Source organism: Anas acuta, chromosome 3 (genome assembly GCF_963932015.1).
Source record: "Anas acuta chromosome 3, bAnaAcu1.1, whole genome shotgun sequence".
In the NCBI taxonomy this organism is placed as follows: Eukaryota; Metazoa; Chordata; class Aves; order Anseriformes; family Anatidae; genus Anas; species Anas acuta.
In genome coordinates this window covers 7,616,578-7,643,076 of record NC_088981.1, presented here as the reverse complement: position 1 = coordinate 7,643,076, position 26,499 = coordinate 7,616,578, and the positions used below count along the sequence as shown (strand labels likewise).

Genomic DNA, 26,499 nt, shown 5'->3' with positions numbered 1-26,499 from the left:
ATGTACCTGCTTGTATATGCACCCTTGGTTTTTGTTTTTGTTTTTTTTAAATGTTTCTACTGTTGAACCAATTGGACTCCTGTTAGTCTCAAGGATGGAATTGTGGTTTCTCGCATTTCCATAAATAAGTCTGTAATTGACTTTCAGCCACTGTGCTGTTCTGTGCTTTACACTGCCGCTGTGACTTTTGTTTATTTAATAGATTTTAATAGAATTACACTCTGAGCTATTTCTTTCAAAATCACTGTAGGTGTGGTTTGGCTCTCCTGCAATAAGCCAGTAAGGTCAGAAATGGTGTTGTCAGCCTTCTTTTGGGAGGGAGCATGTTTCTATTTTGATGTTTATGGAATGAGAAAAGAACTAGAACCACTGATAGCAGTGAACCAAGCACTTGTCCATCACTGGTCTGGGTGCTGTAAAAGTAAGGAAGCCGCCTTTGGTGCAACAGTAGAAACTCTTGCAAAGGAAATGTGCTCAGAATTATTTTTCTAGAGTTGTAAGGATCTCTCTAAACATAGCTACAGTAGTGAGCCAACCCCAGTTATGGCTTGCAGGGTTAGAAGCAGTAAATAACCTAGTTGTTATCAGCCATAGAATCTGTGTTGATCCGCTGTGAATTTGTGTGTTGCCCTGTGCTGGCATAAGTGTGTGTATCAATCTGGCTAATTGGATACTGTGGAATTCACTAAGTAGTAGTTTGCATTGGAAAGATGCCTGCTGACTTTCTTGCTGCTGAAAAGGATATGTCAGAGTGACACAATTAAAAGAATCGGTACAAAACCAAAGTGATCAGTGGATGGCCAATTAATGCACTTACTACATCAGAGTTGGTGCATTTTATTTTCAAGCTCATGTATATTTATGTGCCTGTGACTCCAGCGGAGTCAATAAAAATAGCATGCTGAGGGGAAATTCTTTGAACCGTAACATCTTGTTGTTATTCTTCTTTCAATATTGTCTTCATCAGTATGTAAATAGAAGAATAGTAATCCCTTCCCAGTTCCTTTTTTTAATGTTGGTAATTTAACACTGCTTTGTGCTTTCCAGAAATACTTCTTAAGCTTCCTTGAGTCAGTTGTATCTTCCCTTATTGTGTCTGTGTTGTTTTCTTCTATTTATTTAACACTAATTTAAACCCTCATGTTGTATTGGTTTTTTCCTGTCCTCTGCTGGCAGGAGGGCGATAATGCAATCAAAAAGATTATTTTTTTTTTTAATGAGGAAAGTGTTTACCACATGGTCGCAAATATTTTTGTTTGACATTTGGCATTTGTTTGTGAATTCTTTCAAAAAAATATCTTTATCAGACAATTAGCTGGCAGAGACTTACTACAGGGGCTTGCTTTCTTCCCTTCCTATCCCTCTCCTGTTAGCTTCAGCCAGCGAAGTGCATATTTCCACGTTACATGATGTGTTTGCACAGGTGTATATCCTCCAGTCTTTCTGTTGCATGCTTTCATCATGGCTATATCCACTGTTGGTTAAGATCACGCATTCAAAACTGGTTAAGGTCGTTAATGTATACCTTCCAAGACACCTAATAGCAAAAAAGAGATGGAGAGGCCATCTCGAGGAGCACGCTTCTGCCATCATCCTTGAGTTTTTTGGTTCTCAACAGTACCATGGAATTCATTATGTATTTTAGGTAACATGCTCTAATTTCTCAACTCTAACAGATTTATTGAGTTTCTATTTTTTGTATGAAAGAATGCCTACAGAATCACTGGCAGCAATGTGGAGTTAGTAAGAGCTGCTTTTTGTGTAACTCCAAAGTTAGCAAACAAATGGACCCAACTACACTTCTCTTTTGAGTTGACATGTCCACTGATCACTTGTGGGTCAGATCCCCCTGTTTTTGCTGTGATGAAGACTGCTGCAGCTGTAATCCAGAAGAAAGGAAGATAACCCTTCCTTTCAAAGTTTGGAAAAAGAAATTGTCCACCAGTTTCTAATAACTGGGGGTGGAAAGTCTAAAAAGAGCAGCAAGAATTATAAAAGTCCCTAGCAAGATTTAGAAATAAAGGCAGAAGAAAAATGGACTGAAACAGCATTCAGATTTAGTGTGAAAAACCTCAGATGTATGCGTTTTTTTGCAACAGCAATATTAAATGAGACCAGTGGAGAACAAAAGAACAACAATGTACACGAGTTTGCTTTTGTGACTTGGCTCAAAAAAGGCTGGATTAAGTCCATACTTGATAATATTACAGCTTCAGTTTTCTCATCACAGTCAACAAGTTGGATCAGTGGACATGCCTTTCTAAGAGAAGAGAAATGTCACTGGTAAGATGATTATTTCAAGTAGATAAAAACACACTAACCCATTAAATTGTCTCAACTTCTAGAACTTGAGTTTCAAATTCATGGTAAATTAGTTTACAAACTAACACTCTCATTTTTCTTACAGACACTACAGAGACAAGTGTTGTACACGTAACACAGCTGGAGAGAGATACCATTTTGGTGTGTTTGGATTGTAAGTTTCAGTATCAACAAAATATATACATGCGCATGCATACTGTATGTCTTCAAATTAGGTCATATATTAAAAAATAATTCTTTATTGATGTATCCTATTTATTGTCTAGGCTGCATAAAAATAGTGAATCTGCAGGGCAGGTTAAAATCCAGCCGCAAGCTGTCATCAGAGCTCACGTTTGACTTCCAAATTGAATCAATAGGTAAGTTGGTTTTCATTATTAGTGTTGAATATTTGATTAGATTATTTACTATTACAACACAGAATTACTTGAAAACTGTCAAGTCTTCTGGTATGCAAAACATTATCACATGCTCACTTGGAGCTCGAAGGCTCAGTGAAAGGCTCAGCATGCTGCATAGCATTCTTCTCTGGGAGCAATAACTCTGGAGTCTTCCCTGATGAGACTGAATAGTCTGGCAATATGATGGAGACCTTCAGCATGGAAAACCTTAACGCAGCCTGCTTAAACTCTGTGACTCACGCATGGCCAACTCATTCTGCGTGTGTGTTCATGCAGTCCATTTTTATAAAGCAGCTCAAACAAAAAATGTGTATACGTCACACTTAACAACTGGCATTGTTTATGTATTCTTGTAAAGAATCTGAATTTGGTTTGTGAAAGACAGAACACATCCATTTTGATAGTTTTCAGATGGTTACATACCTGAATTACATCACCTGCTTTTGAAAACTTGAGCTTGTGAAAGTCTTGAGGAAGTTAACTCTCACAAACAGAGAGGCAGACGAGAAGGCAGCCCTTTCTCTGTTGTAGCCTCAAACCAAAAGGCTGGAAAATGCATTGCATATGAGCTTTCATGGTCTCAGAGGCATCTACAGGATGCGTAAGCTTACTGAATGGAGAAAATCCTCACCCTGCCCTAGCAAATCTCCCAGTGATTGTAAAGAGTTTTGAGGGATTAGGGAAGGAAAGAGATGAGAGCACCAGGGCAGGAGAAAGCTGAGTTTGAACAGGGAAGCTCTGCGGAGGGGGGAGTGGGGGGAGCGTTAGATTGTTGGGAAGGCAAAGGCAGTTCTAGTTCCAGGCTGTGGAGTTGATGAGAGGAGGGACCCAAGGTTAGGTGATATGGGGAAGGAATTGTGTGGAAGAAATAGTTTGGAGCCCCGGTGGGAAGAGAGGGACAAGGAAGGATGTGTGCGCAGGTGGGTGGTAGCACCAGAAAAGGAAGAACAGTGAGAACAAAAATAGTAGAGAGGTGGAGGGATTTCTTCCTGAGGAGAAGCTTAAAAGTTTCAGGTAGTTCAAACAAACTCAGAGGAAAGGACAAAAAACGCTGACATGGAAAACGTTTTTTTATGGCTTGTGTTGGTTAGGAATGGGGGAAAGGAAGGAGTAAATGGACTTGAAGCTGCTCACTGTGGGTAGTACCTCTGCACGTGCTGTAGCCCTGCCTCTGCTCATCACAAATGAGCTGCTGCTGTCCTGTTCTGGCCAAACAAGTGTTTCCAAAGAGCTCTGCTCTACTTCCTGCATCCCTGCCCTGATTGACAGAGGCAGGGTGCTGAATGCAGGTAGAAACAGATTGTTCTTAGGGACCTCCATGCTTGTGCCTCTGTCTTTGAGGAAGGCCCTGGACCCGTTTCCTTTCACAGGCTTCGAATGCAGGTGGCTGTCGTGTGGTTGTGTTTGTGTGACAACGGGAAGGGCTGGGAGGTAGAGGTTTCCGTAAAGCTCTGCTCAGCTGTTGCGTAAAGACCCTGTTAACCAACAGATGCTTGGTGACTGAAAAATATCACTGCAGTATGCCTGTAACTCTTACGGTGGAGCTCAATGTATATTTTCAGCAAGTATTAGAATGGAAGAATGTTCCTTTTTTTCATGAGAGGACCGCTTTTAGGGCTAAATATCAGACAGAAAGGTCTTCTAGTTGGGTGAGAATATTTTTAAACCCTGGTCTTTAAATAAGTCTGTGTGCATAAACATAATACAATAAAATATGTATATACACATTTTGAAACTGCGGCCATATGCTTTTGGCCTTGGAAGTGTTGACATTATGCCTGAAAACTGATTCCAGTGTTTTTTGTTACTAGTTTGTCTACAGGACAGCGTGTTAGCATTCTGGAAACATGGAATGCAAGGAAGGAGTTTTAGATCAAATGAGGTGAGTACTGCATTTTGCTTCAAATACTGGTTTTTAGTGTAAGTCAAGCTCAAGACAAATGCATGAAAAGAGTGAAACATTTCAGTAACTTCTGAACATGAGACCTGGAAGGTGAAGTCTCATTCCAAGTGTATCTCGTAAGCTACAAACTAATTAGACTCGCTGTTCCAAAGAGGAAACCTTAAATGTTGGAGTATTTATTGAGAACAAAGAACCTTTCATTCCTTCCTTGATGGAATGCTGCATAAGTAGTTGAGTTGCGGATGCTGTCCTTGTAACTTGGTGGGATAAGATGCCCACGTTGCACAGGTAGGGGAAAGCAGTGGAGAATCTAGCCAAACAAAACAAATTGGAATAGGTCAAGATTTTTTCTGCTAGATGGGCCACACATTTTTGAAAGGAAGCTTCATGAACTGATCAGAAATAATGGAGTGGTGCCTCTTCTCTAATTGGGAAGTGAGCTGAGCTGGAATGCTGCAAGGCCCCGGCTGATACGAAGCTGTACCAGGAGTCACTGTCAAGTCTAACGTAGAAAGCAACAAGAGACCTGGCGGAGTTGCCATAAAATGTATCTGAGCCTAATTCTTGTTCACATTAGTCGTCTTCCGCCTTAAATGCTTGGAAGACCAACCTCAGTAGTCCCTTAGCCTCTCAAGATGGATACCAGAATCTGGGCTTTGCCAGTAGTTGCATGCTCCAGTGCTGAGCTTTAAGTGTTGAATGAGTCGCCCATTGTTTGTGGTGGTTGTTTTTTTTGTCTCCTCCATGTTTACTTGGCTTTGGAGTCCTTTGAAGTTTTTAGTGCTCATTTTCAGAAGAATAATTTTCCATCTGGAGAGATTGATGTAAAGGTTATTTTCTACAAATTCTGTGCAGTCTCTTTTTTCAGCCACTTAAACAATGTCTAGAAATTGTGTCAAACCATTGTAAATACCTTTACGACTCCCTTTTTCCTGCTGCAGACTTTGTGCAACCAGGTGTGAGTGAAAACACTGTGCTCTGCAGGATTTTCCGGAGCCTTTTAGTTTATTAAAGACTGCTTGCAGACTTAACCAGCTGTTTCATCAGTGTCACATTTGCTGAGAGATTGAGCTCATTATGACTAGTTGTATTTTAATGTACACGTACAGTCACACCATGCCAAACTTAGATACTCCGTGTTGTTACACAACTCCATTTATTTGCACAAAGCCACAGCTGACCTTATCTGTGCTGACAGTAGTTCTGCTCTTTGTGGCAAGTCGGACCAGGAATTGGAGTCAGACTGCTTTCTGACTTCCAAATGTACAAATGCTTTTCGTGGAGTTTGTGCATGTTTGATCACCAGGCGTGATTGTCGTTTTCCCAAGAACTCATAACGTTGAGCTGCAGCTCCCCTGCTGTTAGCACAGATCGTGAGGAGGAGATGACGCTGCTAGGCACTTCTCCAACCCCAGGCTGCTGCTAGCAGCATTCTGCAAGGCTCAGCGTATTACTCCACCCATTGGCACTCAGTAGCTCTGATCCAGTTGTGAGAGGACGTGCCCCAGAGTGCTGCAGCACAAATGGATGCTTTATATTGTTTATATAAACCATAAGGAACGCTGTCATCTTGGTTTGTTGTTGTCAAGCCAAAGCCAGCACCTAAATGAAGAACAGACGGCAGAACTGAGCTGTTGTCAGAAGGACAGCCACCCAAAACTTATTTTTTTCCATAGAACATACATAGGGTAAGCTCTCAAGCTTTTTTCAATTCCTTATCTCTCCTGGCTGTACTAGTACATTTGTTACTTAGTGCGAATATTTTTGTACTGTGTGCTAAGGTAATTAAAAAAAATAAAAAAAGAATAAAAATAAATGACCAGCCTGACTTTGCAGCACGTTTATCTTTGAAGACATTGTTAGTGGAGATTCTCTAGTCTAATATTAGCCGGTCTAATTGAGGATAATTTCACCTACTTGTAAAGTTGCTTCACCTTTTCATTCCACAGCTGTGACATTCCACAGTGGCTTGATTTGATTGATTGGGAAGAATGAAACAACAAGGAACTGTCTGAATTCTGAGACAAGACTCTCGGAATTTGGGCCAAAATGTACAGGCTCAGCCCCACAGCAAGCAGGAAGTGACTTACTTCAAGTGGGGAACTTCACTGATGTGAATTAAAATTCTTTTCTGAGTTTGCAGTGCCAGAAGTGAATTCATGAAGTCGGCTAATGCTGCTAGGACCTGGGGAGGAGAGAAAAATCTCTTCTGTCCTCAAAAACATGAAATGTGGCTGTGTCGAAAGGGATCTTTGTAAACACTGCTTCCCTTTCACAGTATGACTTGAGATCCTTCGGAGTATGCAGTGCACTTTGGTTGATTTGAATTAATAACGTGCTGTTTTCTTTGGTATTCATATCATCATAAAGGTGTATCTCAAATACAATTCACCAGCCGTATACAAAGCTCTATTGCACTAGTCTGAAATGTCCAAATACTGTATTTTCTTTACACAGTGGGCATAAGTGCCACAAGTTCGGTTGTCTCCCTGTTCAGGATTTCAGAATATGAACTTCCTGCATTGTTGTTATGATTCAGAATTTCAACCATAGGTATTTTTTGTGTCACTTACCTGACCCATTTCAAATGTCTGCTGTAGGGTGAGACAAATGACACCCTCACAGGTACCTATTTTGATCATGGCTGTGAAGAGAATTGCGCCAGTAGCAGCTCGGGTGCTGTGCTGAGCCTGTTGATTGCAGTTGCTACCAAAGGAACTCGCATAACATAGCAGGAATTTCAACAAGCAAACCACCACCACCAAAAACCACTTAGATCTCATTCAAGACTTACAGTTGCATTGAACTCTCCTGCTACCTTAAATGAGCAATAAATGGGTAACATCATAGTCAATTATTTTCTCTAGTTTGATTTTAAAAATAAAAATAAAAAAGCGTACTTAACATGTAAATACTTGTTTTATTTTTGTCTAGATCACACAAGAAATTTCTGATAATACGAGGATATTCAGGCTTCTGGGATCTGACAGGTATGAAGAGAAGCGAGCGTGGCATGCTAAAATAGAAGAATAATGTTTTCCTCCTACCTTGTGGAAGTTCTTTGCTTGTTTCTTGTGATTCCTTTTCTAGCCATCTTACTCATTCTTTTGTGTACATGTCCACCTTTCAGCCTTTTAAATTTACTTTTTTCTTCCAAAAAAAGAAATCCTTCTTAAAGTGTTTGTGGGCTTCCAGAAGTACTCAGCTGTAATAGGAAGCTCGTACTTGGCTACAGTTACAATCTCCAGGAGTGTCTTCCTTTTTAGCACCATAATTCCTTTGTTTAACTGTTGAAATCCTTACTTTCAGATGCTCTGCTGCAGTAGCTCATCAGTATCTCCCTCTTGGGAAAATAAATAAATTAGATGTCTTGCTTTCTCCCTCAGAAAGGAGCTCTGATGGTTGTCCTCTCAACAAGACAGCCCAGTTCTTGAAGAGCTCTTCATAATTTTTAGCGTAGCTGTTCTTTGGTGCTTCTTCTGCGGGACACAAATGCTGTGGCTGTCTGACCCATCAGATATAAGCTTGCCCAGTCAGTCACTGCTATTTTAGGAGTGTCACTGACTTCCTCAACTTTCTCTGCCCTGCTGTCGAACTTTGTACTTCTTTAACAGCCATGAAAGCAGCAGATGTTCTGTCTTCTGGGGAGCGCGTGCTGACATGGTGGTTTTACCAGTAACATACTCGTGTGCAGTGCAAAGCCACATTTTGATTTTGGAGAATTGCCTGTCCTCTGCCACTTGCAGGAAACGTGCTTTCTTGTCGCATCGTGGCACTACCAATAAGCTTCAGAGCAACCAGAGGCTTTCCTTGTGTTCTGGTTGCCCAAGCTTGGTGTGCAGCCCTGTAATTACCTCGAACATCAGCGGCACCAAATGGTGCTGTGGCTTTGTCAGCTGCCTACCTCATGGCAGTTTTTGCTGGCTGGGGGTTGAGGATTCTCCCTTATGTGCAATACTTGGTAGCTTTTTGGTAATGAGTAATTGTAAGCAATACTCATCTCTGACCTGAGGGTTTTACTCTCCCTGTGCCAGTGAGGTGTGCGTGGAGCTCGGCTTTATTGTGTCACTTCTCAGGTGTTGAGAGACAGCACAGCTCACTTTGAGAACAAGCCTGGCTTCAGAATAGAACATGACATTGCAAATCATTGCCTTGGAGAAAAGTGTCCTCTTCTCCAAGGACTGTTCCGTCTATTTCCATCCTACACTAATAGTGTCCCAAATCAGAGACCACGTTTAAAGACTTCACACTGCGATGAAGCCGAATAGCAAATCTTTCAGACCTCGTTTTGGTTGTAGGTCTGTCGGATTTTGTGCTTGAGCTGTGAAACCTTTGCCAGTAACACATCATTTCCTAGGCAGTTCGTAGGAACTGGGGTTCTGAGAAGCCAAGAAGCCTGGCACCAGTGTGATGAAAGCTGGCGTGCTATTTTCTCCTAGCGAGTCGGGAATCCCTCATGGTATGAGGTGTCATTCCCTTTGTGGAGCACATTTAGCAGAGCATTAGTTTTGAAGCAAGCAACCTTTTTTGGGGTGAATCCACAATAGCTGGATTTGGATTTTGGGGGTTGTTTGTGGAGAATTAACTACACCCTGCTCCATTGAGCAGTTTTAGCAGTTCTTGCCTGATTAAACATCTCAAATAGTTTGTGAAATTGACTTTGGATTGCTGAATTCTCTCCTTTGAAGAGAGCAGTCTGATGCAGGATATCCCTTACGGCCTTTGCAGTGGTAGTAGAGATCCAGCTAACCCTGTGTCCTGTCTCCAATGTTGGCCAAAAGCGGGTGGCAAGAAAAGAGTACAAGAGAAAACTCTGCATATAATGATGCTTGCTTTGAGAATTCTCTCAGCTCACAAATTTTTGTCTCTCTGGGACTTGGAAGGAAGTTTCTGTGGATGTAGGGACTGTTGAAAGCTTACACAGGCTAAGGGAAAAGCTAAAATCAGAAGAGATTGAACCTTGGTCATCTATTGTGTCCAGTGGCTGGGGCAGACTAAGGTTGACTTGACTTTGTTGCTGTTTTACTTTCATTTCAGGGTTGTGGTGCTGGAGAGTAGGCCGACAGACAACCCAACAGCCAACAGCAATTTGTATATCCTGGCAGGGCATGAGAACAGTTACTGAGAACTGCGCACGGCAGCTCACCATGACAAGATAGCACTCCTGCTGCGGCGATCATGGCTGGCTGAAATTGCACAAAAGCTGCAGTGACCCGACTTCAGTTACTTTATAATTTATTGTGGCATGAGAGAAAGACGAGACTTGTTTGTGGTATGGACACATAAGCATTAAGATACCACGGAAGTGCTTGATTTACTGTTATGTAATCTTTGTACATATGCAGTATTTTTCAGTGAAACTTCGTGCTGAAGACCTACACTGACTTTCTGTAGATAGTAGTCCTCCTGTTAAGTACAAGTGTCTTACCTGTACAGATGTAAAAGTCACTGAGGATGCAAAAATGAAATCGGGGTACTATTTTAAGGACTTGTCGTGTGTTTATTATAAAGTGGGATGCTAGCAACAAATATAGTTCATTTAACAACACTATTGTATTTTATTATATGTAATTTACTAATACAAATAAATCCTAACTTTTAGAAATTGTAACCAAGGCTGTAATCAGATTACAATCTTGTTTTAATTTTGATGCAACACACTGGTGTTCATGTTTGCACAACGTATTGAGATGTGATGTATTTAGTCACAAAGGTAAGCTGTGACTTTGTGGATATGACTTGGGCTTCAAAGATCCCCCTTTTTTTCCTTGAGTTTACTCGGGTAGTTTTCTTTGTGAAACAAACCAGTTAAACACCTGTATTTTTATATTTAATTAAAACTCTCTTTACGATTACTTCTCTATGCTTGAAAACAATACTTCCTGGATGGGTGTCAATCCCAGACTAGTGGTACCTTCCTGTAACACTGCAATAGGTGTTTGAATTATTAGTGTATACAATGATAAAAATTAGTATTACTGTTCATCTTACTAAATAGTTTCATATCACGATGAAAAGAAGCAACATTCCACATTGTGGAAATGGCTCAAAGACGTTGTCATTTTTGACTTTTTTTTGGCCTTATAACCATTTTCACACTTCTTTTTTTCAATTTAGGATGTTAACACATGGCCAAAATAATTTAGTTACTACCTCATTCAAACAATACAATGGTTACTACGCATCACAGGAACTTAGTTTTGATCAGAAGTATTTTTGATTGCTATTTTCCAATGGAGTATGTAAATGCCAAGTTTTAGCAGAATGCACACATTTGACTCCTTTTTTGTATATGTTCTTTATATTTTATTGTGATAATATACACTAAAAACAAACTAAATTTAAAGTGATTTATGGCCTGCATTATTGTTGTGATTGGTAATGCTTTGAAATATGTTCCCTAATGTATATAATGTAAAATAAACTTTTTTTAACATGTTGTTGTACAAGTAGATTACCACCTGCACTAATTTCCACAAAAGACTAAAATCTGTTGATGGAACGTACTGAGTCTTGAATTCTGCTATTAAATGTTTGTGCCAAATGCAGAAGCTGGGCATTTCTGAATGTATGTATGACCAGGCTGCTGGAGGTCTGCTGCATTTAGATTAGCACTTGAGGGTAGGTATTATTACTCTTGCTCCCCCTTAGGCAACAAGTATCTGTGTTTTGGACACGTATTTCCAAATTCCAACATTTCTTTTTTTTTTTCCCCTTAGAGTAACTTAGCCCCTCCTCTCTTGGTTGCAAAATTTTATTTTTATTTTTTTCAGCAGGGTTGTTTTTTGGTTTTGTGCCTGTGAGTTGTTGGCTCTGCTGGCCCCATCTCTTGCCTTGCGCTGAACCTCAGTTACGCCTTGTGGGAGAGGTGGTGACACCAGCCCCGCTGCAGAGAGGCTGAATTCTCAGAAAAGGCGAGAAGTTCTGGGTGTTTTACAGCACATTTGTACTGCTGCTGCTCAAGGGGGGATTTCCATCCTCCCTCCTGTGGACTATTCTTCACTTCAACATGCAAAAAGTAGCAAAACTTGAACAAAGTACAGTATGGCTGATGTACAAATGAGAGCTCCCTAAACTTGCTTCCTCCTCTTAGGTTTCTGCAGCAGCTTGGGCCCACTGGAGTGTTGTTTGGGGCTTTTGGGCCACTGCTGAACTCCAGGCAACAGGAGCTTGGGGAAGATGGTTTTTATTTTGCTTGAGCATTTTTGGTACAAGGATGCATGCTGGGCTGCAGCTGGAATTGATCACCAAAGTCAAGGAGGATGGGGAAGTGGGAAGGAGATCGTTGTGCTAGGACAGGCTGTCTCAGATTTACTGTTACAGCCAAGACAACTTGGCTCCTATGTGCTGCTTTCCAGCCTGGAATAGGAGGAAGAAGGGAAGGGTTCCTGCTTTTTTTTTGAGGCATTATTCTGTTGCAGGAGTTGAGGTCTGTGCTGCAGAGCTAGTTCTGCTGCAGAACAGCACTGCTCTGCTGACAGCTGCCCTGTGCTTAGCCCAGGAACCCGGATAAGCAGAAGGTAGAGCAAAAAGTCTCCTTTGCTACGTTTGCAATTGCCACAAGCAGCTTCCTCAAGCTTCCCCCTCACTGGGAGCTTCCAAAACCCCTACCTTGATGTCAGATGGGATCACAACGTGCGTGTGGCTGGCTGAAAGGAGCACGGCCAGAGCCAGGAACACAAATCCCAGGCCAGATGAGCTTATAGCAAGGCATGTGCCTGCAGCTAGTTCAAATAGCTTCTCTGGCAGCTTGAGTGGCTTCCCTTTTTCTCTCTCCTCCCAGCCCCTTCCATTCTGGCTGCTAGCATTGGCTTCTAGCTATCGGCCCTTGCTAATATGGGGAAGTGGCTGAGCGACAGAGCACTCGCCAACCTGGCAGCCAAGCTGTGAGCAGCGCAGGGGCTGAGGTTAGGTCCCACCTCAGGCTGAGCTTCTTGAAGAGAAGTGAGAAGTGGGGTTGTTCAGTTCCTTTGCAGAAAGAAAAGCCGAGCAAGCAACCACAGCCTTGCACCAACAGCCCAAGTCATGCCTGCTCGGGCAATGCCGGGGGCTCAGGTGGGAGATGGCATTTCCTTCCTGCCCAGGCCCCAGCATCATCCAGGCCATTCACTAGTGTTTAGGAGCCTTAGTCCAAAAACTTGGGACCTTCATCTCCATAGAAATGTTGGCGAGTAGAGCACAAGTGTAATTTCACAAGCGCTGCACATATTTGATAGCAGCTGAGGTGTTACGCCTCAGGATTTAAATGCTGACAGACTGAATTTTCTCCATACGGCGGTGAGCGCCCCAGCCTGCGAGATGCTGAGATGGCGTCCCTGACTGTGCCAGCAGCCTGCTAGGCCAAGCAAACAGCTCTGAGATGTGAATCCCCCTCCTTTCATCGTCATCCCAGCATGTTCAAGGCAGAAGCCTGACTCCTTCAGCCAGCAGCATCTGTCTGGAGGAGAAGCGCCACAGGCGGAGCTGCAGGGTGAAGACGTCTCTTTCTGAGAAGCTCCATCCATTATATGCTGGGGTGCTGCTCAGCGTCTCGGGACCATCTCCTGTCCTCAGAGTGCTCCACAAATACTAATTAAGAGAGCCTCCCAACGTGCATGCCATTCCTGCCAGGTGTCTGTGTGACCAGCCCTTGAAACAAAAGGGAGACTCCACAGTCTGCCCAAGCAATCTGTGTGGGCATCTCGCTCTCCTTCCAGCTGGAAAGCTGGCCCTAAACCATCCTTCCAGCAACCTGCCAAGGTTTCCACGTCTCCCTCCCTCTCTGTGGTCCCGGCAGCAGCACACTGGATCCTCCTCTGGCCCTCGGGCTGTCCCTGGCTCCTCACCTTGCAGAACAGAGCACACTGAATCTGCCTGTGGCTCCCAGCCCCCTCCTGCCAGGCCCTGCACACCACCATGGACTTTGTCCCGCTTACACCACAGGGCATCATTTATGTTCTGGCTTTGCTTTTTCTGGCCTTTTTTTCTCCCATTTTTTACCCCTGAGGCTGTTCTTGTGCTGCTTGAACACTGACCTGGCTTTGTGTGAGATGCCTGCATCTTTCTTGTAAGCTCATGTAGAGCTTAGGGATATGGTTTAGTGGGGACTATTAGCGTTAGGTCAGAGGTTGGACTTGATGATCTTGAGGTCTCTTCCAACCTAGAAATTCTGTGATTCTGTGATTCTAATAACAGGCGACAGAGCTCCCCGGGGCACAGTAATGCTGCCTCACCATCTCCTGACACCCCAAAATGGGACCTGTGTCCTTGTGCCCGTGAGGAGCCAGCTGTGGCCTGCAGGCAGCAAGGCCTTGAGGCCATTGCGAGCAGGATACATGTGGATGCTTGCTGGGGATTGACTCCCCCAGCACAACTCAAGTCTGACGTGCATCAAACTTGAATGTGTACTAAGTTAGTTTGGAGAGGATGCTAAATTCGGAGGAGCTGTTGAGTCCTTCCAGGGTAGAGATGCTTCGCAGAGAGATCATGACGAATTAGAGGGCTGTGTAGTCACCAAACATGTGAAGTTCAACTAAAATGCCAGATTCTACACCTGTAGGGCCTGGTGGATGAGCAGCCCTGTGGAAAGGGGCATGGGGGCTCTGGTTGATGGCAAGTTGGCTCTGAGGCTGTGTGCCATGGCAGCCAAAGGGGCTGAGCACATTCTGGGGCACATCAGGTGTTAAGGTCGAGGGGAGGGACCTCACCTCAGGTAGTGTGTGTGGTTTTGGGTGCCACAGTGTAAGGATGTGAAAGTTAAGAGTTCAAAGGAGGGGTATGAAGATGGTGGAGGGTCTGGAGGGTAAGATGCACGAGGAGGAGCTGAGGTGCTTTGGTGTGTTCAGCCCAGAGCAGACCGAGGGGAGGCCTGATGGCGGCCTGCAGCTCCCTCACGAGGGGAGCGGAGGGGCAGGCGCTGAGCTCTGCTCTCTGGGGACAGCGACAGGACCCGAGGGAACGGCATGGAGCTGGGACAGGGGAGGGTCAGGCTGGGGGTTAGGGAAAGGGTCTGCACCCAGAGGTGCTCGGGCACTGGGACAGGCTCCGGGGGGCGCTGGGCACTGCCCCGAGCCGTGTTTGTGAGTGTGTCTGTGTCTCTGTGTGTGTCTGTGTCTCTGTGACCGCCCTCAGGCTCTGTGGCCGCCCTCAGCCCCCTCCGCCCCCTCAGCACCGCTCACGCGCGCGCGCGCGCACCGGGAGGGGGTGGGGGGGGGTGGAGACACCTCCCTCCCCCCCCTCCCCTCCCCGCGTGACGTCACGCCGCCGGGGCGGAGGCCCCCGCCGAGAGGCTGCTGGGCCAGCGGGGGCTGCGCGCACGCGCCGCCGCCTCAGCCGTGCGGCGGCCGAGCCGAGCCCGGAGGCGCGCTCCCGACCCCGCCCTCAGCGGCGGCGGCTGAGGCGGCTGAGGAGGAGCCCCCCCCCCCCCCTCTCTCCTCCCCCCTCCATTTTCTCCCCCTTCCCTCCCGCTCCGTTGCGGGTTCGCCCCCCGAGAGCCCGTGCGGGGGGGATGCGGCAGCCTCCGCCGCCTCCCCCCGCCGCTGCGGGCCTGCCGCCGGTGGCAGCGGCAGCAGCAGCGGCGGCGGAGGCGGAGGAGGAGGAGGGAAGCCGCGGGGCCTCCTGCTGAGGCGAGGCGCTGAGGGGGGGGAGGCCGCCCGCTCCCTCCCGCTCCCCGCGGCCTAGCGTCCCCGGCGCTGCCCCGCCCGCCCTGAGGCCCCCCCCAGGGCCGGGCCGGGCCCGGCGGCAGCATGCAGGCGCAGCCGCTGCTCTACGAGTTCTTCAGCGAGGAGAACGCGCCCAAGTGGCGGGGGCTGCTGGTGCCCGCCCTCAAGAAGGTTGGTGAGGGCCCGGGCACGGCCTGGCGGCGGGCCGCGGGGCTCCCTGCTGGATCCAAAAGGGGAGATAGGGGCTGGGCACGGCGCTGGGGGGGTGCTGAGGGGGTGTGGGGACTCCACAGGGAGCCAGCGGAGAGAGCTGGGGGTGTGGGGGTGTTGGGCTCCTCGTGAGGGGGTGTTTGTGGGGTCCCTCTTCCACTTGGAGCTCAAAAGGAGAAGGTTTGGGAGGCTGGAAGTGGCTGCTGCTGCTCAGACTGAGCTCAGTGCTTTCCTAGCCCAACACAGCTATGTTATACAAATCTACATATTTCTCATGGTTAAAGGCGGCTTTCCCTCAAAGCACTTGCTCCTAGGGCTGACCGAACTGTTGCATCCCCCGGTGTGGGTTGGAAAGCTCAAGCGCTGCAGTTGTGCCGGTGCAGTGTTTCTTCTGAATTTCCTCTCGCCTCGTTTTTCCGGGCATGCTCTCATCCAGATCTTGGAAGTCTTCTTGCTTGTCTCATCCATAGCTTGTGGTGCTAATGGCCTATCCCTCATCAGTAGGCTCTTTCTGAAAGTAAACTTGTGTGTACATTGTCCACCTGGCTGCTCCTTGTGCTGCTTGCAAGCACCCAGCTGGAGCCCGGGGGGAAAGCGGAGCCACCCAAGGTCTCAAAACAGTACAAGCTCGCTCCTTTGGAGGTTGTTTTATTCCATGGATTAGTAGGGGTTCATCGAACTTGGAGCCGGGCTCAGTGCTGAGTACTGGAGGAGGACGTAGACTGGGGATCTCAAGGCAAAAATGAGAAAAAACATTGGAATTGCTCTCTACATCTGACGCACAAGGTTATATCCTAATGGGCAAGGCAGTCACGGAGCCACCCTGGATTAAAGATGCTTGCTGAGGGATTTGGGCAGAAAGGAGGAATTCTGGAATCTGAAGTCAACGAAGAAGGCCAGCAGTGACAAGCTCCGGAGGATGACAAACTGGCCCTGCAAGGTACGTTGTCTTGGTTTCACTGTGTTGTGCACCATTGCTTGCTGCGGGCTGGGGGACAGCAGCAGTGACGTGGAGTTAGTTCTGGAGGCTTGACACTCAAACGCACAACTGTCTAGCAGATGTTAACTCCTAACCCCAGCTCTTCATGAGGTCGCCACCTGTTTCTTATCTTCTCTCAGGCTATTGCCCAGCGTGCTCCAGAAGCGCAGGCTGCTGCTGCTTCCTGTCCCTGTAGAAATAGAGAACCTGTCCGTGTCACCTGCTTCACCGAGCAGCCCAATATTTGTGTTACAGGGGAACTAAGTGGCCGATGAAAACATCAAGCTGTTTTCTTAATGGCTTCTTCGTTAATGGAGAAGCCAAACAGGGTGTTTTACTAACTTACATGGGTGCAAGTCATCCCGGCTGGGGCGTTTAGCCCTTTAGATAAAGGCCCCATAACGTAATGAGCCTGTCATAAGTGGCAGGTAGGCTGGGGAGAATTGCAGCCTGCGTGCTTTGCCAGTCGTCCATCCTAGCTCAGGAAAACCTTTGTGGCAGCTGGGTCTGAGACCCTGCCCCTTGCTCGGCCAGCCAGAGACCAGCGCTGCCCCTGGAGCCCGTGTATGGGACCAGTAAGACAAAGACAGTGGCAGCGTGTGCCAGCAAGGTCAAAGGGCAGAGCTGACTTGGAGGGAGAGCTCCCTCTGTCAGGGTCAGGTTGTCCGAAGCCGATGTGTGTCTGGAGGAGAATTTTCCTGCCCTGCTCCCAGCTCATGCCCAGGTAGTGGCAGCAGCTGCTTTCCGAGCTCCACCTTGAAACCTGCCAGGTACACGGACAGGATTGTTATGTTTTCCTATGTGGCTGCAAGTGAGACTTAAAGCTTTGGGGAGGCCTACGCTGAATTAATATCTCCGAGTAGGAGAGAGGTGTTTTAATTTAATGTTGCTGAAGCACGTATACCAGGATGGAGCTTTCCCAGCTCCTGGGGAAGGCTGCAGTTACTCTTCTGTAACTTCACCTTGGCTTGTAAAGTGGAGCTTGAGCAACAATGCTAGAATCCTTTTTCTTAAAAATCGTTGAAAGGGTTTTATTTTTCCCACTGTGTTACCTTGGTTCTGTGTTTTTATCAAGCAACAAAACCAGGCACATGTAGTAAGAATAAATCACTTCTTTACATCAATAAATTCTCAAGAGCGTGTGCCATGTATTTCATTAGACATGGGCCTCAACAATAGGCTCTGTATTGCACTGTCTCTGCATTTAACAGCTGTGTTTGCAAAAAGCAGCTTTTGTGCCATTCAGATCATAATGTAATCCCTTTTCTTCCCATTCTTCTTCAGATCCTGTCAAGATATACTCCAGTGCACTCAATTAGGAAGAAAATGATGTGTAGTGAGAGATGCTTCTCTGCCTGGTCACTGTTACTTTGAAGCATCAGAAGAGGAGTGTCACAGAGCCTCCCAGCCGCCGACACAAGGCAGTAATCCTGGTGACGAGCTACAAGAAAAGGAAGTAAGAATGTCGGCTGGTGTTTGAAATTGTGGTTGCAGAAGTGGATGGAAGGTGAGATGCTGGCGTTGAAGACGGAGGACTCAAGACATACGACACACCAGAGCTCTGGGGTGGCTGAAGACAGAGACACGTGGATTTTGGACACTTCTGAAACCAGGCTGAGAAGAGACGCCTGCACAGCGATGCCTCTTCAAACAGAGGTGTTCTTTTACTAGTGAACGTGCATGCTTCCGTCTGAGCAGAACCTTTTGGATAGTTTTTCTTGAACATCTTTCCCTGGGGCTTCATCTTGCTCGTTTAACTCTTGTACAGTAGGAATTTCTCCGCATAGCTATGACTTGCTTCTTCCCTGATGTGTTGGTTTTGACTGCAGAAAGTCATCCTTACTGCTGGCTACCTTCAGTAGTTTCATCATTTAGAGAAAGAAGACAACTTCCTTGCCGTACAGATGTAGGAGTACCACCGCCTGAATACCTCGAGTTGTTTTGAAGCAGTTGAGCAATTAATGAGGGGTGCTCTTGGAATGTACTGCGCTCAGAGTGATGGGATTGAAGTGGTTTGACAGCTGAGGAGGATTTGCAGCTTCAGTCAAGGAAATTGTTCCAGGCAGTGTGCTCCCAGATCCTCGGTGTGTCACCTAGTCAATCTCTTCTACCTTTGATGGAGCAAAAGAGACGAGCAAAGTTCCTGAAGTGACTTCAGAAGGCTTGGGAAGCCGTGGCTGACACAAACAGTTCTACCTGACTTAATTATCTCGTTCTCTAAACTGGTGACGGCCCAATTGCTGTTCTGAGTAACGAGCAGCAGTAGTTATTCTTGGCACCGTTTCACTGCAGATGTAGGACATCCTTAAGTTTTGATAGCTCTGGATTCCCTGTGCTTCTGATGGCTGCGGAGGATAAAGTTAAGATCCTGAAGTTGCTCAAGTGCGGATTTAAGACCCCTGTGCTTGTTTTACTTAGCTTGATCCCTGAAAAATTCAGTAAACAGCAGAAAAGTACAGTAAGCTCTGCAGAATTGCCGAGTATCAGTGGAGTTGTACGAGAAAAAAAAAAAAAAGAAAACACTGTTTTTATGGGGTGTTTGCTCTATGAGAACACTCATTCATGCAAGCTGTCCGTAAAACATTTCATCCTGGAGTACTTCAGCGATAAGCAGCTGCTTGTCGGTACTTCTGTAGTCATCGAGGGCAGATTAACAAAAGCTGTGCTGTGTAAAAACGAGGGGTGTAACGGTAGTGAAGACTCTCAGAGCAACCCAAGTGGGGGGAAAGAAAAAAGCCTGCCCTGCCGCCAGGTTGCTTCTAAGAATGTCATAATCTGGCTGTGAAGGCTTGTGTTTTCCACGTCCGTCCTCGGTATTTGGGAGGTTTGGAGAAATGCTTGTAATCAGTTGAGTCTCACCCTGTGTTTTGGAAAACAGCTTGGTCTTTGATTCGGGAGAGGTGCCAGAGGCCCAGCCTCTTCCCACCATGCTGCAGTGCGAGGAAAATGATGGATTCCCCCCGCTGGTAACAGGGGAGCATTTGCTGTCCAAGCAGGCAGGGAAGGGCAGCGCTTGCTTGCTTTGCTTCTGCAGCCTGTCTTATCGCAGCTTCTTCCATTTTACTCTCCAGCTGCTGTGATAAACCTGATGTTTTTCCTTCAGCTTTCTTACGAGTGCCTCAGCTTGAGAGAAACTCCCGGTGCAGTGGTACCTGTGCTCGGCAGCGAAGCGTGCTTGTGTGCTGAGTGCATCTCGGTGCTTGATTCACACTTTGACGTTGTGCCAGAATCCCGGGAGATGGGTATCCTTGCCTGGCTATGGAAATGACGTTCTCTGCCCAACAGAAGATGCTTTGCTTGTGCATTTTGGTTTGCTGTGTAGCTTTCAGACGATTTCCCTCCATTATCCGCCTTTCTGAAGCTTCTGCTGCTCGTAGAGGCACGCGGTTCTCTATCTTTTTCTGCAGTCTTTCTTACAGAGATGCTTTCAGCAGATGCTGAGATTTTTCAGCTTCATGTTCAACGTAAATCACCCTTCCCTCTTACAGGCAGGAGGGAGGGGTAACTGAAAGCTCTTGTGAAGGGGGCTTGGTTCAGTACCAAGCAGACTGACAACAAGTAAAAGGGAAAGCTCACAGAGTAAATTCAACAAACAGCTCCTTAGTGCGGGATAAACTGCAGAATATTGGTCTGGGCTCGGCTTTGGATTATTTTATGGCCAGCCTCAGAGCTGCTGTGTTGGACCAGTTGGAAAATAAAACCCCTGTGGAAGCTGGAGCTGTAAAATCTGCTTCCCTCGGACTCAGCCTTCTTTCTGGGTTTAGTCTAGATCGTATATTTCCTATGAGAAACAGGTCTGTGTTCTGGTTTACTGCTTGAAAATGCTTTATCGAAAATGTTTAATTTTTTTTATACAGAACAAGTTGATAAGGGTTATAAATTGCAATCAGATATTGTTGCATTGTTCATTAAAGAGATGTGTTAGCCTGTTTCTCTGTTTTTTTTTAAGGCAGTTTAGGCTTGCTGGTGCCTGATTTGTAATTTGTTGCCATTCCTGACAGAAATTCTTTGCTCTTGTTGATTTTATTAAAAGAAAAGAGGGGTAGGAGGGGGATGCCAAGTCATAGGGTCATAGGATTTTCCTGAAGTGCTACAAATTTTCATGAGCAGGGGTTGCACCTTCTCTGTTCATAAACAGAAAGTTGTTTGAGAAAGGCTTGCTTGGCTTGTCTTCAATTAAAGAAAGTCCTGGTGGGCTTTGTTTCCATTCCAAAATCAAGGGAAGAAGGCCTGCATGTCTTAAAAAATAAAAAAGGAAGGAATTGGGTGAAATGGAGCAGTGGAGGCAGGGGTTTCTAGCCAGTTTGAGTTGTGTTTTCCCCTCAGGATTTGGTGGCTTATCTTGGAGAACTGAAGCTTCGGTCAAAAAATTCTGAAGCTGTTCTTGTGGTAATTCCCCTTATCACGAGATAGACGTTTTGGTGTGTGTGGGAGGGAAGGGATGGGTTCTGTCATTATTTAAGGGAGAGGTTAAACGCTTCGATAAGGATCTTATCCAAACATCACTACACTTCAGAAGTTGTTCCTCTGTTTTTATCGCCCCTGTTCCTGACATGGGCTGGCGAGGGGGCTGGTGGGATTCACGCCGCGCTCCAGCGTCTCAGGGCTGATAAGGCAGGGTGGCCTGCCTGTTTGCTTTTAATTAGCATTATAATTTTTAATTTTGAATCTGAGCGGACTGTCTGCGAAGGCTGGAAACCCCCCTGGTAACTCGATCTCCTTTTTTATTATTATTATTATTATTATTACTATTTTTTTGGCTCGGGTCACGTGGCGGCGCCCGCTAGCAGATGTCCTCGCTTGCTGCCTTCCCTCTCCAAACCCCGTGCCGCCGCCGCCGCTCTTGCATCACGCCCCAGCTGATGACCTCCTCGGGCACTGCCTGCTCCTCGGCCCCAGCCTGGAGGTGCTGCCGGGGCGCAGATACCCAAATTACACGTTCCTCTGCTGGCCGTGCACCGGGCCGTCCTGTAATTTTCCCCGTCGGACTAGTTGTTTTCTTGCCTTTGCAGGGCTGACTTTGAACCCTAAATGATACTAAATCTCACTTAAGTAGCAATGAAGCTTATTTACTGCCTGCCTAATGGAGATAAACTGTGCCGGCCAGCCGGAGGCACCCTCATGATGTTTTTCTCCTCCGAGGTGGATGTTGTGCTGAGGCAGAGCCCGGCGCTGCCAGCAGACGCTGGCCTTCGAGAAGCAGGGTGTAATTGCTCCCCAAACACAACCTCTTAGCAAAAATGCCTGGAACTTTATCTCCTGAACGAGAAGTAGGTTATCGGTGTTGACTTTGTTTCGGTTGACTGCAGATCATGTTTCAGGTCACGGCGTGGTGTTTGTTTGTTTGTTCTTACTCCTATAGACAATTACAGGCAGGCAGGGGATGGCGAGTCCCTTCTCCACGATCTGCCTTCTAAGAAAAGGAGAAAACAGAGCTGTTTTTCATCACTCAGTTTTATCCCATTCTGTATTTTTTATTGCCTTTCTATTGACTCAGAAATTTAATACTTCTCCAAGTACCAAATGCTAGAGCAATCCGGAGGGTTCACGTAATAGACGTTTTTTTTTCAGTTCTGCCTTAAAATAAATCGAGACAGCATCTTCCAGGCAGCTCGGATCAGCTCTGATCTTTCAGAGGAGTCTCCTGCAGGTCTGTAATTTGGGATGTTAAAATGTCCCGAGCTGGTGCAGTGTTTCAGACATCGGTATTTGAATTGTAAATGATCGCTGGGACTGCTGGGGATGCTGTTACGCAGGTACCTCCAAAAACACACGCTGTGGCTGTGCGTGGCCGAGTTCTTGGTATTTTCCTTACCCCAACAGTTTCATTTTTCTTTTCGTTAGTCACGTGGGGAGAAGTTCTCTTCTCCGAACAGTGTTTTCAAGTTTAAAAAAAGCAGCAAACGTCGGAGGCGTTCTTTAAGACCTAGTGGATCACGGTACACAACCTGCAAGTAACTAAACCCCTGATCGAGTGCGTTTAATTCTCTACAGCAGCGAAGTGAGCACCAGGGCTGTGCCCAGACATGAAGTTTTCAAGCTAATGAGTGCCTTAGCAAGCAAGTGGATTTCTATTTGAGGCTGTTGCGTGTTTGAACTTCATAACATTTAATTCTTGCTATAGCTGCAAGTAGGAATGAGAACTCAGCTGTGAAATTAAATAATTATGGCAGCGGGATTTGAATATAGGCATGGGTTTAATATTGGGATGAGACAGATTGTTGGGGTTTGGTTTAAGGTGGTTAAGCTCTTCTGGAGGTGATTGGGAGAACTGGAGGCATTTTGAGTTGAGTGCAGTGGGAATGGTAAAATGATGAAATTGGGGCTTGAAATGTGTTGCGAAAGTCAGCAGTCAGCTTGCTCTGGCATAATATTTGCCATCAGTGCTTGGGGTTGCCTGTCAGTTCGAAGCTCTTGGAGCAGGGAGCTTTGCATACCTGAAACTTAAACCGGCTAAAACCGTGCTATTTTGTTACCTGCAGAAGTGCAGAGGGAAGCTGTGCTGCCCTTCAGATGGCTGTCTAGAAAAATAAGTTGGTAACCCAACCCTTTGGGAGGAGCACCGAGTAGTGTGCCTCAGTGGGTTTACACCAGTGAGAATTCCCAGATGGGAAAATCTTTGAATATCTTTGCTGTTTCTGTAGTGCTCCGCCTTTGAAAAAAGTTCTGGATCTTGTTATTGTAGCTTGAGTGGTGTGCAGGGGGCTGTAAATGGGACAAAACCCTACATCTACAGCGTGCTCTGCAAGCGGTGGTGTAAGAGTTGGGGTGGAAAGATGAATTTATGCGGAGTATTTAAGGAGTTTTCCTAATTGCGCTGCTGAACACCGTTATTAATTAGCTGTTTTTTTGACATTAAATATTACTTACATACATTTGAGTACGTTTAATAGTTGAGGTTTGTGTTCCTAGCAAGTGTAAATGAGTGTTTCGCTTCTCTGTCCAGCGTGCCTTAATAGAGCTCAGCACACATGCAGTTCTCATTGGATTTTTCTAAACTGTTTGGCTTGTTCTTTTGTCATTTTTTTTTTGTGAGTAAAGCATATAACTTGGGGCAGAACAAAAAATAAGACTGATTCTTCTGTTCCGTACAGGTTCAGGTGCAAGTCCATCCTAAACTTTCCTCTACCGAAGATGCGTTACAGTACGTGGAGGAGTTAATTCTCCAGTTGTTAAATATGCTGTGTCAAGCCCAGCCCAGAAGTTTTCTGGATGTAGAGGTACGGAGAATATTCATTACAAATCTGATCCGCGTTTTGCAATGTAATTTGAGCTGCTGTATAAAAAGTCCATACAGAAATCATTTCACAATGTGAAAAGGATCACTTGGTACAAGAAAGAGAAGCAGTAATTATGTATGTTTATGTAACAGAACCTTCAGCAGAAAACCTGCTGAGTTACCTAATAGGTGATTTTCCCATCGGTTGCATTTCTTGTTCAATGCTCAGTAAAACAGTCCCTGTGAACCGCATTACTGTGTAATAGCCGGTGAGTGTAACTTCTGGATGTAAAGCTGACTGGCTCCTTTCAAAAGGCTTTTTTCTCTGCCCCCCTCCCTGCCCCGAGATAGCATGCGAACTGTAGCTGCTTCGTCTGTGATCTCGTGCTGCTTTCTCAGCGTGGTGATACAGGCTGATACGCTCCCCCCCCCCGGAAATTTGAACAAAAATAGTTCAGCTGCTTTCTCAGAATGAGTTGAGGAACGCTTCTTTCCTCTCTAAGGAAGCCTCTTCTCTGACGATCCCGTTTTCAAAGGTTTACAACCTCTGCTCTGAAAAGCAGCTTGATGTTTGAGAAGAGCTGTCTTACCTCTGTTTGAGAAACAACCGAATTCAGTTTCACTCTAAGCCCATGAATATCTTGGTAACCCTTTGTGCTTAACCACGATTTGAAGACTTTGCTGCCCAGCTGCAGACAGTGTGCAGTGTTGGTTTGCAGTCCTCGGGGGCTGTGGCTGTGCTGTGCCAGGTTAGGTTGCAAAACAAGATGCAACTTCCTCGTGTTCTGAAGAAAGTGTAGAAAAGTGTAGGCAATGCTCTGACAGGTACACGGAGGGCTGAGGAGATGAGAGCTTATGGACAAAGATTTGATTAAAACAATGCTGGAAAGCCAAAAAAGAAACAAGCAAAACTAAAACAAGCAGCAAGAAAAAATCACTAAGATGTCCAAGAGTTCAACAAGAAAAAAAAAACACTAAGCTGAGTTCAAGATTGATGAATTTCATCCTTCCTCTTGTTCTGAATGTTGACACCTAATGGGGTTTCAGTGTCCCCTCTCATGGCTAGCCTGTTTTGCAACATTATTCTGGTCAACTGAAGTAACAGAGGTTTGTGGAAGATTGCATGTAGTGTTTTGGTAGCATTGTTTAAAAGCCAGGGTTAAATGTAGTGTTGCTTTAAGAGTCTTCTGGTTGTGAAGTCAAGCCCTTAGGATGAGAAATGCAAGAACTGAAGATGATCAGGCAACCTCAATTTACCCCCTTTGTGTTTACATGTGATGATTCTGTCTTTAATTACATGGTCATACACGGTTATTTTTCCCCCAGGACACCTTCATTCTTCAGTCAGCAGGCTGGGCTGCGTTAGGGGGAACGAATCAGTATTAGATAGCAGATGAGATCTATTTTTTTTAAGTATGACTTCTACTTTGCTCTTGCAGAAGTGTTATGATGAAGGGAGGGGAGGACAAAAAAAAAAAAAGGAATCTGTACTTTGAAACATTGGTTGCCACCTTTATAGACTTGTATTCTGTCCCAGTTCTTTTTGTTGGAAAGTTTTTGTTTGTGTACATTGCCCTGTACCAGCTCTTTGTAAGTGGTCATTAATTTCATCTTCCTCATTTCGTGGTTGCTCAAATTGGGGTCATATTTACGTAAGCGAGCGCTTGCAACTGAAACAGTCAGTGGGAACTGTGGTCTGAAAAAATATGCGAAGCGATCTGAGAAATTAGATTTCTGGCACCTTTTCTGAAACACCTGGGCTACCAAAAACAGTCAGGGCTTTGAATCTCCAGAGACCCATGTGTGAGTTCCAGCAGGAGAGCTATTCAGAGCATGGGCAAGTGTAGGTGTGTTCCAGCACCGAATGCTGGATGCAGTAATTAAACTGCAGGAAAAAATGAGGGCAAAGCTGAGCTGGGCACGATTGGGCTAACTGCAGCCATGGAACTGTTGGGCAGTCTTTTCCTATGCTGTCTTCAGAGGGGTTTGCATGCGAGGGATAGACAATTTGGGCTGTGTGCTCATCAGTGAAGGTGAAACAAAGCTCACATCGCCTCATTCAGTGACCATTCTATGTCTAAACATATTTAATTGCTGAATTATCACCCATGTGCACAAAGGGAGCGAATTGTGCCTGCCAAGGCAACTTCATTCTGGCATTTCTCAAATTTTAAGCACTAGATTTTTCTATGGAAATGATATTTTGATACAGCCTTAGGAGTGCGGTAAGCAACATCTACCAAAATGATAGTTGGTGTTATAGAAGCTCTTATAGTCAAAATATTAACATTTGCATACATTAATTTGTTAATTAATGAGAAGTGATTTCAGAATTTATCAGCATTGCTCAGATCATTCTGATTATGTATTTACGCTCTAGTTCTGGTTTCCTTTTTTTTTTTTTTATAAGGATCGTGTTCAAAAAAGTTTTCCCCATCCTATTGATAAGTGGGCAATAGCTGATGCCCAGTCTGCTATTGAGAAGAGGAAACGAAGAAATCCGTTATCTCTCCCAGTAGAAAAAATCCACCCTTTATTAAAGGTAAGCAGTGACATGATCTTGCTCTTGGAATGCAATTGGAGGTTGACAGCTTTGTTTTGTCAAGCATCTGTGTGCTGCCTGAAATGTAAACAAGAGAACAGTAACAATACCTGTTTTCAATGTAATTTTCAGAGTTTTCAGTTTAGTTGATTGTATTTCTTCAATTTTGTACATTTAAGGGTTTTTCTGGAAGTTTCTTAATTGTTTTCTGAGTCATGCAAAGTGAATTAAGAACAATTAAACTTGAATCAAATGACTGCTTAGCTTTGTTTATGCGATAGAC

The 26,499-nt window shown here is 45.4% G+C and overlaps 2 protein-coding genes and 1 long non-coding RNA gene across 7 annotated transcripts in view; all 3 read left to right on the top strand.

The window, feature by feature from the left end:
• Window positions 1-11,062, top strand: part of MAP4K3 (mitogen-activated protein kinase kinase kinase kinase 3) — an 80,095-nt gene extending 69,033 nt beyond the window's left edge. For all 5 annotated transcript variants that reach the window (XM_068675534.1, XM_068675532.1, XM_068675531.1 and 2 more), the window contains 5 exons: window positions 2,408-2,476; window positions 2,589-2,681; window positions 4,535-4,605; window positions 7,561-7,616; window positions 9,664-11,062. In XM_068675534.1, the coding sequence (XP_068531635.1) occupies window positions 2,408-2,476; window positions 2,589-2,681; window positions 4,535-4,605; window positions 7,561-7,616; window positions 9,664-9,751 (377 nt within the window). In that variant the 3' untranslated portion in view covers window positions 9,752-11,062. The remainder of the gene's footprint in view (window positions 1-2,407; window positions 2,477-2,588; window positions 2,682-4,534; window positions 4,606-7,560; window positions 7,617-9,663) is intronic.
• A 3,851-nt stretch (window positions 11,063-14,913) lies between these two features.
• SOS1 (SOS Ras/Rac guanine nucleotide exchange factor 1) overlaps window positions 14,914-26,499 on the top strand; it is a 47,935-nt gene continuing 36,349 nt past the window's right edge. The window contains exons 1-3 of the mRNA XM_068675529.1: window positions 14,914-15,437; window positions 23,550-23,675; window positions 26,085-26,216. Coding sequence (XP_068531630.1) covers window positions 15,351-15,437; window positions 23,550-23,675; window positions 26,085-26,216 — 345 coding nt within the window. The 5' untranslated portion in view covers window positions 14,914-15,350. The remainder of the gene's footprint in view (window positions 15,438-23,549; window positions 23,676-26,084; window positions 26,217-26,499) is intronic.
• Window positions 15,455-18,990, top strand: LOC137853303 (uncharacterized). Its single transcript, XR_011094372.1, has 2 exons — window positions 15,455-16,416; window positions 17,740-18,990. It is a non-coding gene; the product is annotated as an uncharacterized lncRNA (long non-coding RNA).